This window comes from Lepidothrix coronata, unplaced genomic scaffold (assembly GCF_001604755.1).
Source record: "Lepidothrix coronata isolate B3197 unplaced genomic scaffold, Lepidothrix_coronata-1.0 Scaffold177, whole genome shotgun sequence".
Taxonomy (NCBI): domain Eukaryota; kingdom Metazoa; phylum Chordata; class Aves; order Passeriformes; family Pipridae; genus Lepidothrix; species Lepidothrix coronata.
In genome coordinates, this window is record NW_016690357.1 from 932,018 (window position 1) to 953,748 (window position 21,731).

Genomic DNA, 21,731 nt, shown 5'->3' on the forward strand with positions numbered 1-21,731 from the left:
GAGAAATCCCGCTCCATCTCCCTCCGCCGCGGAGCAGGGCTGCCCCATTAGCCCATTCCCCTTTCCCTTGATTCCATGCCCGCGTGCGGGATCATCCCCCACCCCGCCCAGTGAGGGTAGTTTATGTGCCGTTCCCGAGCCTCCCGCCAGCTGGAAGCCTGGCACGGCCCGATCTGCCGGGAGAACAGCAGCGACCCCCATACCCCCGGCCCCCGCGGGAGCCAAGCCACGCTCCACCGGCAGCCAGGCGGGACAGACAGGGCGGGACGTGCCGGGCCCGGCGCCGCCCCCGCCGCCCCGCGGCTGCGCACTCGCCCGATCCGGGGCTCAGCGCCGGCTGCAGCGTCGTTTCGGGAGCCTCCGCTCCTGCGTGCCCGGCCCGGCAGCGGAGCCCGCGCCGCAGGTGGGGAGGGACGGGGCCGAAAGGGAAGGGAAGGGCTCTCCCGGCGCGGGGCCAGGGCCGCGGGGCGCTGGCGGAGCTGCGCCGGGCGGGGGTCGCCGCGGCCTCCCGTGGGCCTCGGCGGGGCCTGGGCAGGCCCGCGGCGGGGCGGGGGGTGCCTGGCCTGGTCTGGCCTGACCTGACCCTGTCCCGGAGTGGCTCCCGCGCCGAGACCCCCCGGGAGGGCGGGTGCCGGAGGCAGCCCGGCAGCGACCGAGCTCGGCGGGCCCTGTCCCAGCCTGCCGGCCGGGACTTCGCCATGTTTGCGAGAGCAGCTGGCGCTGACGGGCGAGAAAACCCCGAAATCCCGGGATTCTTGACTCCCGTGTTTTTGGCAGCGCCAGCCTTAATTGGGCAAGCAGTGCTGGAGAGGTGGGGTTGTCAAGGGGTCATGAAAGGCACTGCTGGTCGTGCCCACCTATGCTGGGCAGGTTTGTGGCTGCCAGGTCACTGCCTTACCCTGCTGCGTGCTCTGCTCTGGAGGAGCTTGTGATGTTCATGATTAAGGCACATCTGATGGGGCAGGAGACGATCGCGATTCGAAATCTTTTGATGTATTGAAAAAGAAGTAGGTTTGTAATCTCAAGTTTATGTATTTGCATATAAAGGATAAGAACGCCACCCTAACCTGCTGGAGAAGTATAACAACTCAGTTTGATTGTATAACGTTTCACTGAGTTTATAAACAAAAAGTGTCCTCCCCCCCACCTCCCCGAGTCTTGCATGTAGCACAGGATGTGGTGGTTCTGTGTGTCTGCGACACTGTTTGGGTTTTGTCTATGTACTGTAGTCTTGCAGTGCTGTAGCAATCTGAAGGGTGCGGTCGTAAACAAAGCCGCTTATCAAAACATTTTTAATTTACCAAACTGTTTTTAACAGACTGTGAATTTAAGAAAACTCCAAGCAGACTGAAGTGTAACATCAATTACAAGGGAGAGACTGGATCAAAGTCCAGCTATTAAGGAAGTTGGGTTTCTGGCTTTGGTGACAGTATAGAGGCTGTCACATACGAAGATGTTATGTTCTTAGAGTTACTACTCTTCAGCATATAAGTGCTGGATAAAAGAACAACATGTTCTTGATTATTAGTAAGCTGTAATATGGTTTAGGCTTGGTTGGGGGGGAAAGTATGTTGGAGGATCAAATTTTGTTTGCAAATGGTTCTCTGTTTTCTTATTTGTGAACTGAGACATGTCCCAAGTCTCTGGCACCAGTAAATTCTAACTATTGAAGCTCAGGTAGAGTTGGCATTGAAGGATGCATATGCATCGGTATTTTAATTCAAATAAAGAGTGTGCTCTTGGAAGGAATTCCTGGTTACCCTTGCCTGCTGCGCTTTGATTCATGTCACAGTGTGATCAGGGAGTGCATGAACTCTTCCTTTTGGAAGAAGCTAAAACTAGAAGATGCAGTCCAGTTGCCAGTGAGTGTTGTCAGTCTAGACAATGGAATGAACACAGAAAAACAGATGCAGTGTGGATTTTGGATGCTCAGTGACTGTTTCTTTTAAAGAGTTGCTGCTTGGTCTGTGTTGTTAATGTAGACATAGCCTGGGCCTAGTGTCAGTAGAGCATCTAAGTTGGGTGTAGTTGTAGCACCACAGCACCAGGGACTGATCCATAAGCTTTCAGGCCTGTAGCTGTGACAGCTATTGCCTAAGCTTTAAGACTCAAGTTTCATAGCAGGAAGGCTGTGGGTCAGCTGCAAGGAGAACAGTAAACAAAAACCCCTTGTGGAATAATTGTCAGCAGCCTTTTCAGGATTTTTTTTTTTTTTCAACAACCTGGTAGTTTTAATTTTCAGTTCAACAATTTCTATTATTGAATGGCTCTCAAACTTAGAATGTTTTAAAAAGTAGCAGCACAAGGGTTAGTACTTTGCCTTCTTGTGAGGGTTTAATGACCTCAATGGAAAAAAAAATCCTGCATGTTTGCTGGAGCAGTAACTGGGACTTGTTGGCATTTGTTGACTTACTTTCCCGCTCCCACGTTCACCTATCCTTTGTGGCAATATAATGAATTAATGTTGTGTTTGTGTTACCATCAACATATTTGAGATTTGTTCTGTCTTGAGTGGTTGGCTTAAAATACTCTGACTTGTTTTGCTCTCTTAATCTTACTCTTAGGACTTCCTTTCAGTGAACCAGCATGATAATTGCCAGATGCTGCTTTAAAAATGCCACTTAATGGGAAAAAAAATGGAGTTTTGCATGTTCTCCTTAAATCATGCTGTTCCCCTAGACAGTGATGAATTGAGTGACTGGTGTACCTATGTGTTAAATAACTAAAATGGCTTATGGGGATAAGCTGATTGCCACTGCTGTACAGATTTATTTTTTTTTTACCTCTGAGTTTGCTTTCCACCTGTTGCAAATTGGGAAGGTTTCTGTTTGCCTCAGTTTATTACAGACTTTAGATCCAACTGTTCTGTATTTCAAAGTGTTTCAGTGTTATGGCTGAAAAGCTACAGTAATGAGAAAAAAGTTAAAATTTGTGTAGGTAACAAAAACGCTTTTGTGAGTAATGCTTTTTCTTTTTTAATAAGTCTTTATAAATGCTATTTGGGAGCAACTATGTTAAACTCACTCCCATTTTTAACTTGACTTTCTTGTGAATTACTCCTCTTTTGAGTTAAAAGGACTCATCAATTTAAACACCTGGATATCTATATTTCTAGCTTGGAAACTAGTAGCTGGTTCCATGTTATCAAAACAAGTCCAACCTAAAAAACTTGTTAGAATTGGGTCTGTAGTGTGTGTAGAATTAACTAAAAATTGCAAACTTGCTTTCTAGAGCCCAATCTTGATTTTATTTTTTCTTTTATACAAAGGTTGATGTGTTCTGTTAAAGTCTGTACAGTAACAATCCTTTGAAAAGCCCTGCTAGACTGTTGCAACTTTTGCCAGCGATTGTACCCTTCAAACTTTAAAGCCTCTCATAGATCCCCTTTCAACCTGTGCATATTGGAGGATCTGAACAAAGCTCCCAGTTAGTTCAGGTTCTTTACAGCTTGACAGGGCCCTGGTGCTTTACAGGTCTTAAGGGATCTGAACAAAGGAGACCTGGAGTCTTGTCAGACTGTGACCAACTGTTACACTCTGCAGGGGAATTAAATACAAGCCATGTTTGAATCATTGTCCCTGAAAACTTTCTTCTGACTTCTATTTTAGACATGGGAAAATCACTTTCTCACCTGCCTATGCATACATGCAAGGAAGATGGCTATGATGGCAGCTCAGTGTCTGATAATGTGAGGAATGGTTTAGTTCACTCGGAAGTGCACAATGAGGACAGCAGATGTGGAGATGTGTCGCAGTTTCCCTATGTGGAATTTACAGGAAGAGACAGTGTCACCTGCCCAACTTGCCAGGGAACGGGAAGAATTCCACGAGGTAAGTTTTCTTTGTTATTCTTTTCATTTCTTTTTTAACTTATAAGTTTGCTTCATAACCACGTGCAGTTATAAGTGTAATAATTCATAACAAATAACCCTTCTACTCAAGTTTTTTCATCTTTTTGGCTTTTTAGGACTAAGTATTTTGTTACAATTACACTACATAAATGGAAAAAATTGGGTCAGTTTTGGCTGTTCAGTGTTGGGTTTTCACTTGTCTGTACAATGCTAACTGTTTCTTTCTTCTCAGCTTTAGAGTTGAAAATATATAGGATTTTTGGCTGCCAAGGGAAAGAATAGGCTGCCTAGCATTAGTCTTCATACCTAACTGGTTTTTTTCTCACTTTGCCCTCATATTTTGTTTTTCCTTTTGATATGGAGCTGGTTTTTTACATTTCTCTCCTGTATGATAAGCCACCTAAATAGCTATTTAGGAAGCAATCCGTGAAAGGAGAATGCAGAATATCTGAAAGTGGGCAGAAGGAGAGAGTGACAAACACAGCAGGCCAAGGGACAGTCTTCTGCTTCAGCTGCAAGATTTTCCCTTTGATGGAGGGGGGGGAGAACTGATGAGATTTAGTGTTTGGATCTGCTTTTGCCAGACCTCTTATCCAAAACAGATTATTGGGTGTAAAAGCTCTTGGAACTGATTTTGACCAACATCTCGGGAAAACTGAGTGATGTCTGTGCTGTGTCCTTCTGCATGTGCCTCAGTGAGATTAGGTTATGATATAGTTCAAAAATACTTGTGTCTCACATATGTATAAGTGGCAGGGGGCACAGTTAAACAGTTGTAAATATAAGAGATTCGTGTTTTAGCTGTTAAACTTTATACTATGATTGGAGTGAATTCAGCAAATTTGAAGTGTGGAAAAGCTATGAAACTAAAAATTATATTAACCAAAAGACTATAGAGAGGGAAGTTTGTTCTGTTAGCTTGCTAACTTGAAATACTAGATAATATCAATAGCAAGTTTAACTCAAAACCGTGCTAGCTAAAATGCAGAAATAATGGGATTCCTGTGTTCTGAAGCTTATTTCTTTGACTGTGGGATCTGTAGATGTAATACTTAAATGTGAGTTAATTATTTTTTGAAGTAATTATTTTGCAGTAACTATTAAAACGTGCATGTTGTCCATACATTCTAATGAAATAATGTGATTCAAGCTAGAATTTTAAATGAGCTGTTAGAACTAAGAGCACTGTCTTTTTGATTATTCCTTAGTACTTTAGAGAAGAAGAAAATACTGTTTGGAGGTTTTTTGAGGGAATAGGGTATAAATTAAGTGTTCACAGAATGACTACATGACTCATAAGTCTATAATACATGATTATGGCTAAACTATGATAAATACTTGAAATTATGCTTTGTAACTTGGAAAGCTTTAACTTTTTCAGTATGATATGGTATGAAAGCAGGACTGTGCTGTTGTGTTCAAAGGTTGAAGATGCTTAATTGAAGCAGAGATGAAAATTTGTTTTAAACTGGTAGAAGTTTTTTAGAAGGTTGATGTTTTACATGTTAGTACCTTCTTGGTTAGCATGCTTTGCCTAGCTTAGTGATTCAGCATGGAATTACTTCCAAGTGCTTAATTAGCTAAGTGATGATTTGGTCAAATTCTGCATTTGGCCTAAAAAGTGCAAATATGACTTGGCCTTGAGGCCTCTGTTCTTGTACAGACAAATCTCAGTTCCACAGCAAAGAGCAAAAGCTATATAGGCAGGTGTGGTCCATGTATTTCCAACAACTCATCTGTGCCTGTGTTCTTTACTTCTACTGTTAAGACATTCCCCTTTTAAACATGCTGTCTAGTGACATAACCTGTTGTTTGGAGAAATTCCAGTAGATACTTACTTTTACTTACAGGGTGCTGCAGCCCAGGAGCACCATGATAAATGGTTTTATGTACCAGTGAATGCAGTGTGCGTATAACTTGTGTTGCCAAGGCCATCCATATTGTTACATGGTAGTTGCAGTTTGGGTTTGTTGTTCGTTGGGGATTTTTTTAAACAAACCTAACTTCTGCTTTTCAGAAGAGTACATGAAGAATGCCTTCTGTACCAGTTCTTACTGCCCAAGCTTCTGCATGTTTTGTCCTATGACTTTATATGGTCCAGCACAGAGAACTCAAAGCTGTTCTATCTCTGTTTTCCTCCAGGAAGTGGTGCCAGAGGCAAGCTGCATGCATGCAGCACAGAGGTGGAATTTATTGGTGTTTTGGTCTTTGCAGACTTGGTGTTTTTAAATCTCAATGTTGTGTAATCCATGCTCTATTTTAGAAAATGACAGAAGCTGCAGTAGTATTTGACTTGATTATCTGGAATTTAAATGTTTATCATTAGTGTTTATTCTTTGGTGCCATTAAGTCACAATGGGCACTCAGGTAAAACTGCAACAATACTTATTCTTTGCTTAAATTCTTAAAGGGTGTTTTTGTTTTCAGGGCAGGAAAATCAGCTGGTAGCATTAATTCCATACAGTGATCAGAGACTGAGGCCAAGAAGAACGTAAGTTAATGGTTACTTGTCCTACTTGGATCTACAGTTAATTATTCTCTTCTAGTTAAAATTCAAGAATTTAAAGGAGATAGTGATAAGAAGAATCAAGCTGAGATCACTGGAATGTTCTCTTGCATTCTGTACTGAAAGAACCCTTATCATGAGTTATTTCAGTCTTAACCTCTAACTTCAGGAGAGTTATTTATTAACAGGTGTGCATACTTCCATCACAGTATGTCTTAGCTAAGTACAAAGCTAAGTAATACTGTATGACCTATTAATATAGATATTTATCTGTGTGTTTACAGTAATGATGCAAGTATTTATCAATCTCTGTGGTATCTTAATTGACCTAAGCAGATACATCTTCACTGTTAAAGTCTGAGTTAAGTGATTGCTTCTTTGAGCCACTACTACTAAATAAGTCACCTAAAATTAATTTGTAAAGTTCTGATTTTTGCAAGTAGTAAAGTCAACAAATTCACCATTCTGATACAGTGTATTTAATTTTTTCCTAGGATCTACTTAAAGGTTTCATTACAATGCTCAGGGCTTCATGCTCTGACACATTTTGGGTTTTGTTTTTTAGTTTTGTTTTTGTTTGTTTGTTTGTTTTGTTTTCTCTAATGTTTGGATAATGTTTGATGTTTCTGTAGTAAACAGAAATGATCGCCAGGAAAAAAAATACAGTAACTTCACATAATATATTCTGATCATACACCTGATGTAACATTAGTACAAATTTGAAATGTATTACTGTAGTGTTCTAATTTTGACAAAATTGGAGCTACAGTAGAGTCTTCTATTTGTGGGTGGGGTTTTTTATTATCTCACCCACACACCCCCCCACCCACACACACCCACACAATTATGTTAATTGTGAATTTCCTGCTCCTTATCTGGAGTCTAACACTTTCCCTGGAAGTTGGGATTCTCTGTCATAAGAGCTTTCTGGGTGTGTTGTGCAAGAGTCCTGCTGAATGACAGAAGCTGTGCTATAAATGAATGTTAAGAGGAAGTGCTTTTGTTTCAAAACACAAAAATATTTATCTCTTCCATTTTTCTCTATAAATTACAAGTGTTGTAATAACTGTGGTTTGAAATGTGATTTCTCATGTATAAACAAGAGTAACAGCTGTTTTGATACATAGATGTGAAGTGCAGCATAGCTATTTTTTCCCTTTTAGAAGCTATTGGAAGCTAGAAATAGACTGAATTACTTGTATTGACTAGTCCTGCTACTTATCACTTACAGAAAGTAGCATGCCACTATTGTTTAACGTGCTTTTGACTCTGAAATGTGCTCTTTTTTTCTCCAGAAAGCTCTACGTGACTGCTTCTGTAACTGTATGCTTACTGCTTTCTGGGTTGGCTGTGTTTTTCTTGTTTCCTCGCTCAATTGACGTTCAATACGTTGGTGTGAAGTCAGTGTATGTCACTTACGAACAGGGTAGACGTATAATATATCTAAATATTACGGTAAGTCTGACTGTCTCTTTGGATATGTGTACTGAATAATGCATCAAGAGATAGTGATAGTGATAGTTTAATATACATAGAAGTTCTGGTCTAGCTGACAAGCTTAGTCAGTGCCTTAAGAAATAGAAGCAGCTAAAATGACCAGTTGGAAAAGTGTAACTGTATCTGCTGTGGCTCGTTCCTGTATCTACAGCTAATCGAACTGGAATTACAAGCTAACACTGGGACTTTTTTTTTTCATGGGAACAGTGATTTTGGAGTTTCCTGCATTATTTTTGGAATATAAGTGAAAGGTAATGTGTCTATGTAGCAATGTTATTTGATACTACCCTTGTATTATGCATTTGTCAAAATTGGGGCTGAGGAAAAATGATTTCTTATCCACCTTATAACTTAAAGGAGTTCTTTCCACATGGTTCTTGACTTCTTGGTAATGCACTCAGTACAGGGTTGCCTAAAGACTTTTGGTAGAGTTCTTCATTTTAAATAAAGCAAAGCTGCCTTGGGAGAAAAGGGTCCTCTGATAGCTAAATTTCCTGGAAGGAATAATTGAGGATAGGAAGAAATTCAGTATTTGCGGTGGAGGGTTGTCACCAGGGAAGTTGTGAAGAAGTTTGTGCTGCTCAATATATTCACTGAACAAATCCTGAGAAAGGAGTTAAGTGATGGTCCATTACATCACTGCTCCCTGCAATCCTAGCAAGCAAGAAAATTTACTTGCATAATTTCAGGTGTTACTGTCTCATGCACAAGTTTCAAAATGCTTTCTCTGTGTATCTCATGAAGATACACAGAATGGATTAGCTGTTAATGTTTTGTGTTTGTTTTTTTTCAGAACACACTAAATATAACGAATAACAACTATTACTCTGTTGAAGTGGCAAATATCACAGCCCAAGTTCAGTTTTCAAAAACAGTTATTGGCAAAGCACGTTTAAACAACATCACCAACATTGGTCCTCTGGATATGAAACAGGTAAGTAGTATAGGCTTTCAAAGTTGAATACATGTTAATCTTCATATATAGATCTACTCATTTGTGTTTTCATTACTTTCTTTTTTAGATTGATTATATGGTGCCCACGGTCATACAAGATGAAATGAGCTACATGTTGTAAGTATATTCACCTCTAAATATCACATGGGTCTTATTAAAAATTGCAATGGTGTTAAAAGCAACTTTTTCCAAAGTTAGCATAAATCTGCTTGCAGAGATGTTGTTGCATTTTCCTAAAGTTTAATAGTACTGAAGAATAGTTCAACCACAGTTGTTTCAATAATTTCATATAGTGGCTTCCTGTACCTGGCACTTAGCCCTTTAAATTGTTTCTCTCCAAATGATTTAGGCCTTGGCAATAGCTGCTTTGGAGGGTGAAGGTGCAGGTGGGTTCCCCTACAGGTTCTCTAGTAACTTTCCTACAACTTTCTCTGCAGTAGAAGAAAATTTGTATTTAATACTATACAAATTAAAGAGTAATTTGTATTTCTTTTCTTCAGACCATGTGTATACAATAGTAAGCAGTATTTACAGCCTGCCCTTTGTGTGGTTTTATTCATAGCTTCTGAAAGTTCATTTGTCCAACAGACTGTTAGCTCACTGTGTCTTGGTAAAAAAGCTAAATGTTAGTTCTCTTGCACTGAAATGCAGATTGAAAAGAAAGAGTTAACTGTTGAGACTTCAGGTCTGTGTGCAGTTCCAGTGGATGACAGCCCCTTCGGAGTGGGGGAGAACCTTCTAGTTTTGCAGTGTTGGAATAAATTGAAATAGGTATGAAATAGCAAGAGGGGCACAAATTCTAAATAAATGGAAAGTGTTGAACTTCTGTCACCTTTTAAAAGCATGTAAGGTAGCTTAATGTAAACACTGAATCCTGTGAACCTGCTCACTCTTTGGATGTATGAGGAATAAATAAACTTCATAGCCTTCATAGAAGTCATGCTAATACCTACCTAGTTGTGCTTCTGGTGCAATAATACATTGAAACTTCCATGGTCAGTACTGTGGCCTTAACTTCAGTAATGCTGTTGAGACTCTGTTCCCAACATTAGCTGCAACTTTCCCCTGCAAGCTGATGGCTAGCCTTAGAAAAACCTGCATGGCTTTGGATGTGTAAAAAGATATAGACAGGCAGAAGCTGTCTGTAGCCTGAACTGACTGGCTTTCAGACTCTTCTGCTTGACATTTGGAGCCTTGGCAACAGTAGTGTGGTACAATGATGCACTCACTGGTCCAACTTGGAGATATGTTGTGCAGTAGAAACAGTGAAGCTGTAATGCATCAGTGCCAGCAGGCTGTAAGGTGAACTTGCCCTCCTTCAGGACTGTTTGTGAATGTTGCTGGAAGAGCAGACTAATAGGTCATTTGTACATGTGTGAGAATATTTGTTGCTTCAGCACAGTGACACTAAGCATGGACTATGCTTAGTGAAGAGACCCATGGCTCTAGAAGTTTGTGTCAGTTAAGTTCTTGTACAGGCTGTTAGAGCAAGGTCCTAGTGAGTAGCACTCACTAACTTTGCTGTCATGTGTTTGAAATGTACTAAAAAGAACATGAGCCACATACAAAATTATAGCTGTTCATTTTCTCCATATTTTCTATATGTTACACAGTTGTTATTAGTTGACCACCCTGAGCTGTTGACAATTATTGTTGATGGGTTTCTGCTCCTTCACTGTATTGTGAGTCTGGAAACCTGGGTTTGCTGTATGGAGCAAGCCTGGAGACAGCAAGTGAGCTTCCTTTGAATACCTAGCCAAGAGAGCTTCAGCTTGTCTTATTGGGGTTTTGTATTTGTTTCTGTGTTTGGGTTTTTTCTCCACACAAAAATACGAAGGCCCTGGGCTTATCTTTCTAATACAGATAGTGTTGTGGGTTATAGCATTGGGGGATTTTACAGTGGATCACATTTCAGTGTTTCCCTAGCTAGTTAATTTAGGTCTTGCTTTAGTCCTAGCTCCCAGGTTTGGATCCCAGAGAGTGTGTGTCCTGTAAAGTCAGCTTAGGTTGAATACCAGAGATTCTCAATGACATGAAGTGTCTGCATTCAGCCAACCTGCATGATGAAATCAACATCATACAGGGCATTTCCACATTTATTTTAGAGAGCTGGCTCAATGTGGAGTTCACCTTCAATGTAGTTTTCTAGCTACAGTTTTGTGCTGTGTAGTGTTTGTTGTTTTTTTTAATTTGGTTGGTTTGTGGTTTGTTTTTTAAAGCAGATTAATTTTCATCTAATCTTGACTTAAAAAAAACCCCAGCATGTTGGTGTTGCCCCTCTCTGCTTGTCAGCCAGTATGTACTATTGTATGTGAGCTGGCTTTATATTGTGTTACAGGTTGTCTTTATTTTGGCATAGAAAAATACATTAACTGAGGATATCTGGCATTACGCTCTAACTAAATTCTGATTTAAGCCTAGCAGGGAAAACAAAATCAAAATGTTTGACATTGGTACAGATATAAAACAGCTTTTAATACCAAACTGTTTGATTTGTATTTTCTTACAATTTGGATCACCTTTGTTCATTCACTGTTTAATACTATATTGTATGTTCGTTGGTGCAAGGGGAAAGAATGACCACGGTGTTGGCCACCGAAATGTTGTGATGGCTGCCATGCAATCTTACTGCACTGATCACATGGTTTTCATTCTAGAGCTGATAGGTTGGTGCCCAAGAGCAAATGATTTAAGAAGTGGGGGTTAAAAATATGCCCTTACATGGTGCTTTGTATAACTGGTATGTAGGCACGTGTCAGAAAACATCACTCTGAAAAGGTTTTCTTGCAAGAGAACAATAACCTTGACTTTAGAATCTCTGTATATTGGTTAAAGGTTACTTTGCATAATGTAGAGGTGGATGAGTGTAAAAAATAAAAGGGACTTTCCTAAGTTGTTGGTACGTGTTGAGCAAGAATAGCAGTGCCTTCAGGATGTTTGAGGGGGGTTTTTAACGCTGACTTTACCTGAAAAAATGCTAAAGTTGGCATAACATTGATCTTTTCTTGTAATTCTATATATAGAATTCCACATGAAGTGGAGTTGCAGCAAATTATTTCTGTATCCCTTCATACTGAAAGTCTTTGTCACTGGCAAAGTGATATCAACAGGCTTTAATGTAGTGGTTTAAGTTAACTTTTTTAGCTTCTGAAAGATGGAGTGAACAGTTTCTTAGGACAGTTCTGTTGGCAGGCATTATATGTAAGCAAACACACGTTTAGATTTGTCCTGGGAAAGCAAGACTGTGTGTATAAAATAGATCTAGGTGACCATACAGTAACTGCTGGTGACTTAGAGCAAGTGATTTTACTGCCATTGCTACCAACTCTGTAGTCTCTGTCAGAATTTCCAGTTGAAGCCACAAGTCTTGCTTTTTAGATAATTACCTTGAAAGGTTTGATGCAAATCCAATAATTGTTTTTCTTTTTTTGCAGTGACTTCTGTACTTTACCATCTATCAAAGTACATAACATAGTGGTGATGATGCAGTAAGTATGGCAGACTTCCTATTTGTTGGAAAAAATTTTAGAAGCTGTGAAATTGTTATCAAAATATTACTTAGAAATATTTAATCCTGGAGTCTTTGCATCATAGATAAAATGAAATCAACGTGCTTTCTAGTTCTTGAAACTGAACCAGGCCTTTTGACAGGTTCTGGTGGTGTAAAGACACTCAAACAGAACTGTTGTTACTGTATCTGCTCTGCAGTTGGACTGTACCTGTGGAGCTTCTAATGTCTCAAAGACTTTAAAATGACTTTGTGTATCAGCCACTGTTCAGAAGTTGCTGAGAACTTTGTGATCTTGAAGGAGTTACAGGCTTTAGTACTCTGTCAGAGATTGCTTTTTGTGACATTGCATAAATTTCAGCATGGTGGTTGTAGGGGTCTGTGTTTAGGCTAGACATACGATGACTTGTCTAATCATTTGCTTTCTCATCACTAAAAAAGATAATATGAGCAAACCTCAGCTTTAGCATCTTCAGAAAAAAAAAGTGTGTACTCAGGGAACCAGATGTCTTGTATGGAGAAAATCTATAGTGGTAAATTACTGATGTTTTTAAATTTATTTATAACATGTTTTGTTCCAAAACTTTCTCCTTAAAAACCCTAGTAGTATAACAGCACATTTTTAGAATAGGAAACTCAAAATCTCTTCTGTTTTGTCTTTTTAAGAGTGACAGTGACAACCTCGTACTTTGGCCACTCTGAGCAAACATCCCAGGAGAGATACCAGTATGTGGACTGTGGAGGAAACACGACCTATCAGCTGGGCCAGTCAGAATATTTAAATGTACTTCAGCCTCCACAGTAGAAGCACCTGCTGGTTGGTCTGGAATGACTGCTGTCGGTGCTTGCTGAGATCCTTTGGATAGGACTGGTACTACATGAGGGGGAGAGTACGTGCAATGTACAGCATAGCAAACATGGTGACCTGTTCGCTTTAGATACAAGGAGGGAAGAGGTGCAAAATGTATATAGGCACACTTGTTAAGTGTTGTGTTTTTCCCTTCTGTTTGCTTTCTGTTACTGTAAGCACCTCTGTCAAGTTGTGTGGTGGGAGGGAGAGGGGGAATATTGGATTCTTGAACAGAACTGGGACCTTTCCTTACAGTGTGGTACATCATCTTAGAGTAACTGTGTTTATGTCTGTGTTTAGGTGAAATGTGTCACTAATGAGCATTTTAAAAAAAAATTATAAATTTTAAGATTATACTTCAGTTCTTGATATTTGACTATTGAAAAAGGCAGTATTACTACTTAAATAACAAGATTAAAGTATCTGGGTGTGAAACTTCTATTAGTAACCCAGTGACAATAGTTCTTTATTTTGGGATTCTGTGTTTTTGTTTGCTATACATGATTAGAGGTGACATGCAGTCTGTGAAAGCCAGGAAAGCTCTCTTGGATGACACTGCACTTGAATGTGCAACTTCTAGAATCATTCTTATTCCCTCCTGCTACCTCTGGGATGTTATAAGCAGAATGTACATTGTTAAATTTAAAGTCGGGTTTAAAACTAAACAAAAAACAACCCCCACAACAATTACTGACAAAGGAAAAATTCAAGACTGTAGAAAATTAATAAGTAGAGGCTTTGCTGGTATGTTTTATAGTAAACTTTTGAGAATAGCTATGAAAATCAATATTGTGCAGTTGGAACTAGATGGGAAACTTTAAGCACAGGTTTGGAGAACTTCATGTAAGTTTTCATGATTTTTATTGTTTTAATATACTGTGTATTTAAGCTACTTCTAGGTGGTAATATGTTTAGTTGTGCTTATTTCTTGCACAGGCTCAGTAAACAAATGCAGTAGTTACTGTATCTCCAGAGCACTCACAGTTCACATCAAAGTTAAGGGAAAACGCAGCAATCCTTTCTGTAAGGGTAAATGCTGATGTAATTGCAAGACTGACTCACAGCAGTAAATAGCATAGTTTGCACAGTGAGAATTTCCAGGGTTCTTATCAATTATGGTGATTATAAATTTTGGGTCCAAAGTTGCTTGACTCCTTAGGGCCGACTGTTCTAAGGGTTGGGTGCAAAATGTTTTAATTAACTAGATCAGGATTGGTTTATTTCTGAATTAGATAAGATGCAGCTATAAGAAGGTACTGTTGAGACTGTTGCATTTTAGTGAATGATATTTTTTTTTTAAATAGATGTTGTGTTTTTTGTCCTGCCCTTCTGCTGGAAATAAGTTACACAAAATGAATTAGCAATAAACACTATGGAAAAAAGCTGCTGGGTAACTTCTTGCCCCTAACAATCTCTGATGCTCCAGTACTTCAGTCGAGAGAGATGTCTACATTACTCTTTTCTTTACTGGCCTCTCTTAGGTGGACCTAAGGGGATGGATGGGGAAAAGAGTATCAATGATGTAAGGCTTACTTAGGAGGCATTACTTAACCATACAAAAAAACCCCCAAAACAAACCCAAAAACACCCTTCGTTGTTTGAAATGCTATGAGCACTTACTCTGACAGTCTCTGAAAACTTTTGGAACCTGAACTGTCAGTTTCATATAGTTTTTGATAAGATGATGAAGTCAGGTTTTGGCTTTAGATAATTTCTGGAATTGGAGTAGTCGATTTGGATGACTTCCTGTAGTTATATTCTGAAAATTATTCTTGAATTTTGGCCCTTGAAAGTAAGCATTCTTTATTACAGCTTGCAATCATGAGGGAATCTAGTTCACAATTGACTAGTCTTTCTAGGCTATAGATGAGGTTCAGTCCTGTGGCTGCTAAAATGCATGGATAAGCTTGTCTGAAAGGTGATAACTAAAAACCAGGATAGTGGAGAGCTGGCTAAAAGCAGAGGGGTTAACTTTTCGATGTTACCTGTTGTAGGAAGATTTGCTTATGTTGGAGAGCAGGGAGAGAATTCTGATTTAAATCATGTTAGATCTGAAGTCAGCCAGCAAGTGATGCAGGCGTTTTCTTCTAGGCCTAAGTATTTAGACCTAGAGCGTTGGTTTTGTTTGGGGGTTGTTATTTGTTTGGGTTTTTTGAAAGAAAAAAGAAGAAAGCAGCTCTAGGCAGATATTTACATTCATTTAAAATATTTTTTTTTCTTCCAGGGGTGAAAGGTAGTCTAAAATAACTGGAATAGCACAATGACAAAATTATTTGGTGACAGTAGTGAATGCTGCTTTTGAACAAGCATGGCAAGAGGAGGTTACACTTTATGCAGTGCTGAGACTCAAACTGACTTCTGAAATTTTGGCAGACATGCTGAGCAAAATACATACTTAAATCTGTAGATCTTAACCTTGCATGTAGTGCTTGGTGTTGGTTAATTCAAATTAAAGAATCGAGTGGAGTTATTCTTTTCGTGTATGTGTCAGAAGGGGAAAGGTACAACTCAGTTTTTCTCCTCTAGGATATCTAATGGATATAAACTTTAACCCCATCAATTCATGGTAGACTTACTGAATGATGAAGAGTTCTTACCTTAAAAATAAAGTGTGGGTTAAAGGTCCTGTTGAATTCTCAAATTAAGTCAGTATGAGAGAAGTAAGAGTAACAGTAACAGGCTTAAGGTTCTGCAGGTGTTAGTATCTCCTTGCATAACTGTCAGCATATTACTAACCAAACAAGGCAAGTATTCTAATTTATCTACTAATTTTAATATAACATCTCATCAGATAAGCAAGTAAACATCTGTGTGAATACTTAACTTAGACTAGATTTATGTGGCTGAGCTTGGAAACATGCTAAGAGAGCAAGGGAACTCTATTAACTTGTATAACTTTTTAAACAAGGTATCAGAATAGATCCAAGTGACAAACCTGTCATTTTTCACATTTATTTTATCTTGATTTTAAAATAAAAAAAGGCAAGCCTTTCAGTTCACTATAAATAAGAACAAATTCTCTCCAGAAAGTGAGCTTGAAGAATTGTGTTTTTTTCCTGACTTGTCTTCATGTGTGTAAGATAGATAGTTTCTGAAGGATTTCTTCTGAAGTGCTTCATATTTCACTTGTATTTTCCCCATAACCTTCTAATACTATAAAATACCTTTATACTGGCATCATAGTATGTTTATTTCTAGTAGAGTTGTTTTCACTTGAATTCTTTGTAGCAATTCCTGTACCAAAACCTGTTGCACTTTAAAATGGAAGCTCTGTTAGTTACGCCTTATAACAGTGGTCCTGATGTTGCACTGTAATGGCACTATTGAAAATCAACTTAATGTATTCTGTATAGAATAACTGTAAAATTTAAAAATCATAACTTAAGTATGGAACACCTAAATGCATAAAAACGTTGGCTATTTGGCATTGGAGAGCAAAATTATTGTACATTTTAAATATGTTGCTTTAAAAATAAATAAATGAATTGATGAAGCTACCAAACCGTCAAAGATCCAACACTCAAATATCTTTTGGGAGAGATTTAAAGAGAAGTGCTCTTACTAAAAGATGTAGTACCTGACACTCACTCTTGAATTCCTGGTGTGGGGAAAGGCCTGTAAAAGCTCATTCATCATTTCTTTGATCATCTTGATATTTAGGGGATAGTTGCTTAGTTCTTAATCTTTCATGAAGACAAGCATAAGTATCTTTTTCCTGTGTGGTATAGCTTTGAAATTCTTAATGCACTTCTGATGTGTGCATGACCTTGATTTTAACATTGTAGTGTTTATATTTTGCAGTCTGATGTTGGCAGACTTAAGTACACGCCTTAGTTGACTTTGCTTCAAATTGTCCTTGAAGTTCTGCAAGTGAATATATTTTTCATTGTCGTACATTGCAAACATGCCTGGGCTTTTTAGTGTGTGGTGTATAAAGGGAACCATTTAAGCACCAAATCTCTTTGCTTGGATTGAACTGTTAGGGCCTTTAACCTTCTGACTGAAGTGTTGTGCCCTCATAATGGAAAGCATGGTGCTTGGAGTAGTATGAGAGAAGCTTCTAGATTCAGAAAAAGTTAAAAAAGAAATAGTGTTATCTCTTATTCAGCACTTAAGGCTTCCTTGTTTTTTGTGGGAGTGGTAGTTGTGGTTTTGTTTTTCTTCCCATCCCTCCCACCCCCCAAATTTGTAGCAGAACATCTGTATGTTCCTAGATGGCACCTTCTGAAATGAGTGACCTGTTTCAGAGTTGGGCAGTGGTATGAAGTGGAATGTCAGTTGAACTGGACTTTAAATGTTACGAGATTATTAAGACTAATAATGGTACCTCTAAGAACTATTTTTTTTACTTGTCTGTCTAAAAAAAAGCCACAACCCTAGCAATGCTTCCTGGCTTACTATTACTTCTGAAAGGGAGGGATAAATAATGCGAGTGCAACCAACATACTTCAGTAATGGACTACTTGCAACCAGCAAAATATTTGGTTTGTGATGGCCCTGATCATGCAAAACAGTTTAGATTTTTTTATTTTGGCCTTGGGAGGAAGGAATAAAACCTAACCAAAACATGTTGGAAACAATAATTTGGCTATGGGAAACGCTCAGTGTTTGTTCCACTTGAGAAGTCACCTTCCTATTTCATCTTTAGCTGGGGAGTTCTGGTCATTACCAGAGGGCTAATTTGGGGTAGTTCTGCTGCCCTACAGCTCTTGCCATGTAACCCTGATTCTCCACCGGTTTGGGAGGCCTGTTGTCCAGGAATCTGCATGGAACCTGAATGCTTGGCAGTATAGTGAGAGACTGTCCTGATCCTCAGACTGTCCTCTTCCACCAACCATCACAAGGGTCCTACAGTGTAGATGTGTATGTCTCCTGGGAACTGAAACTGCTTTTGCTTTGCATGGGCAGGGTTGTTTAGTACCAGACATGTGAGTGTATTATGGTGCCTGAATATTTTGGATCTGTCAGTGATTTAGTTCTTTTGTTTTGTTTAAGGAAGCAAATTTAACTACTGTTAACATCCACTGTACAGAGTGTGCATATAACAGCTTAAGATATGTATAGAAATACTAATGAGTGATAACTATTTTTGTAACTTAAGATGTTCTTGTAACTGTGTAGCAAACAATCTATCCACTTAAGCATGATAAACACTCTAGAAGTAAAAGGGTATTTTGGAATGACTTGTAGGACACAAGCTGTCTTAATGTAAGTTAACTGGGACAAGGAATCTTGTTATTTAGAGGTTCAGATTCTGGAGTTAACTTCATTATGAATATATGTTTCTAGATGGGATTGTTTGACTCAAAGAATGATATTAAATTTTCTATTTAAAAAGCTTGGATCATGTATCTCTCCTTTTTCTTTTTTTAACTGACTTAATATTTTTTTTTCTTCTCCTCCCTGTCTCCCACAAGTTTTCCCCCCATCTGACCATATTTTCTCACTAATTTTCATGTATCTTCAATGGTATGACTTCAATTTTTGTAACTATTGGCATTCCATGATGTGAAAACTTTGCAATCTACTTTTTTTTGATACTATGTTTTATTGTGTTAAGTCTGTAATAAACTGAAGTATTTGAAAGCTGAACACCATATGTGAATGAATTAGTGTTGTCTGACTGAGCTACTGAAGTGGCTGAGTTCAAACCTGGGCTGCTGTGGTGGGTTGACCCCTGCCAGCCAGGGAGCCCCCACCCCACTGCTCATACACTCTTCCCCCCAGTGGTGGAGAGAAATAGGACAAAAGCGAAAAAACTCTTGGGTCGGGATAAAGACAGCTTAATAGGAGAAGCAAAGCTATGTGCACAGGCAAAGCAAAAAAAGGAATTTATTTCCTCCCAGCATGCAGGTGTTTACAACAGGAAGACAAACACCATAACTCTGAATGGCCTCTCTTTCTCTTCACCCTGAGCTTTTATGGCTGAGCACGATGCCATGTGGAATAGCCTGTTGGTTGCTGGGGGCATCTGTCCTGGCTGTGTTCCCTCTCAGCTTTTGACCATCCCCAGCCTAGTCCCTGAAGGTTTGGGCAGAGTGAAGGGTGGGGAGGAAGAGGAGGCAGTGAAAAATTAAACCTCTGTGCTGTATGAGCACCATTCAGCATTAGCCAAAACACTGGTGTGTTATCAGCACTGTTTTAGCCACAAACCCAAAGCAGAGAGCTGGGGGGGGAGGGCTGTGAAGAAAATTAACTCCATCTCATCCAGACCCAGTTACAGCTATTTGCAAAGTTATATTAGGCATTGATTATCACCTAAAAACTTTAATCTTTAAAAACTGGGCAACAAAGAACATGGCTTTGGAACATTCCTAATATTCAAATGTTACAAGTATTCTTACACAGATATTTTGGAAAACCTTAGGGGTTATTTTTAAAGTTTCTCCTGCAGAAACCTGTTGTAGTTTCATGATTGCTACATCAGATTTCTGGTCTGGATAACTAATGAGTTAGTATGTCTTAGTATGTAGAGAGATTTTCGTGTTTTGTTTCAACTAGTGGATCTCTTTACAAAGACTAATTTTTTAAAAACTAAGTTTGTATGGGAAAATAATTTCAGTCATGCTTGCTATTTTGTTTTCCATGCGGTCCTTTTTCCTTCCCAGAGTTGTCATAATCATTGTTATGACTGTCCAAGCCCTGTATTGAACGTTATAAAATTGGAGAACAGTAACCTCTAAGCAGTACTTTGCTATGTATAGATAAACGCTTGAAGAGATGTGAAGAACTATTTCTGTCTTGTTCTACCTACCTGGAAATGGGTAGACAGAATTATATCTTTAGCAGTGAACAGTTTTATTTGATTCAAATACTTCAGACTACATGAGTTGGATTCCTCTCATGGTTGTTTTTTTTTTTCCCCTGTTCAGAGTGGGTAGGGGAGTACAAAAGTGAAATCCTACCTGACAAATTTCAAACACCACCTTGTCTGTCTGGAGAGTATAAGGAGCGTTAAAAGGGAAAAATACACTGGCAAATGAGAATAGATAAACCAATGTGAATTTGGACAAATACAAAGACCCAGAAATTGTTATTCTAAAACATCCAATGTAGATGATTTGGATATCTAACTACTGAAAGATCTGACATCTTAAAATAGACTAGTTTCAAAGACCCAACTGACAGAAACTTCTGAAAGATTTCAAAGTTCCCCTGGCTGGCTGTACATTGCTTTCCTTTTCAAAATTTCATACAGATTTCAATATAACTGTGTAACTGAGTGCATACTTGGGTCGTGTGGTTTTGTGCTGACTGGTAAATGCCTTTACCTGACTAGGTGCCATTCACCTAGTGATGAATGACACCAATTGCCTTCCAGTCTGAAGATGATGTCTATCTGGCAACTTGAGGAATATTAAATCACACATTTAATTTTGCTAGAAATCTCTTGGTGTCACATGAGGTAAAGATCCTGCTACGTTTTTGTTGTGATTTTTTTTGTCCTTTTCTTCTCCAGGAATCCTTGCTTCTTAAGCCTGAGCTGAGATGCCTCGCTCAGGTTTCCTGTGTGTGGGTAGCAGGTGCCACACAGTTTAATAAGCTGTCATGGGCACTGTGATGGAGCTGCTTTTTCATGAACTGGTGAATCACCTAATGCAGGAAAACTGGAACTTGATTAAGGAGCTTCAGCATCACTGCAACATGGCATTTCACTGACTGCAGCTATAGATACCTGAAAGGTAATGATGTTTGTCATACTTGAGAGGTTTGTAGGAAGTAATGCTTCTAACAGCCCTAGCAATATAGGTGAGGTTGAGAAATGAATGTAATTTGACTCTGACTTTCCTTGTGACAATTGTACCACAAGACTGTTGTTCTAGTACTAGTCAGAGGAGTGATATAAGGGTTACCTCAGTACATGGTAATATCTAGAGAAAAAACAGGTAAAGACCTACTATGTTTTTCAAGACTTTTGGAGGCTTATATATTATTTCTTAAATGTGAAGTCTGTCTTAATTTAGGTTGTGGAGTGTTAGCAGCTCTCTGCATTGAGATCCATTCCCACCATAAACTTAAGACCAAATTTTACATTCAGTGTGTTTAAACATGTTGACATAATCAAGAGGATCAAAGTAACTGTTTCACTTTTCATGCTGAAACTAAATTTGTGAATTTTTCATCAAATATGCAAAAAAGTGTTAAAATAAACCTTAAAAGCCCAAAATATGGCTGCAGAATATAGATTCTAAAACTCATACTGTCTACAACCCCTTTTGCCTGCTGCCAATCCGGAGATGGGCAGAATTGCTATTTCCACTCTTGCCCCTTTTAACATACCATCTGACCTGACGTGACTGACTGCCCTCTGAACAGTTTATGATCAGGAGAGGATCCTGGCTTCTTCAGCGTCTTTAACATCCTGTGTGGCGTGGCAGGATCCAGCTCTTCAGTATCGGTAAATATTTTCAGGGGTCGGGACTGAAGTGGTGTTGCCTTGTAGACTTTCAGAGGGCCAGCAGTGTTCATGGAGGGACCCAACAGATTAAAATCACTCTTTAATTTCTGGAAGCAAACTAAGCTGTTGTGTAAATACACCCGGTGTCTTGCTCCTGCAGATGGCCC

General features: G+C 39.1%; 1 protein-coding gene across 1 annotated transcript; it reads left to right on the forward strand.

The window, feature by feature from the left end:
- Positions 1-318: 318 nt before the first annotated feature.
- On the forward strand, positions 319-18,758 carry TMEM106B (transmembrane protein 106B). Its single transcript, XM_017830351.1, has 8 exons — positions 319-403; positions 3,609-3,830; positions 6,278-6,341; positions 7,652-7,811; positions 8,647-8,787; positions 8,876-8,925; positions 12,243-12,296; positions 12,983-18,758. The coding sequence occupies exons 2-8, from the start codon at positions 3,611-3,613 to the stop codon at positions 13,119-13,121; spliced, it is 828 nt and encodes a 275-aa protein (XP_017685840.1). The 5' UTR covers positions 319-403; positions 3,609-3,610; the 3' UTR covers positions 13,122-18,758.
- The last annotated feature ends 2,973 nt before the right edge of the window (positions 18,759-21,731 follow it).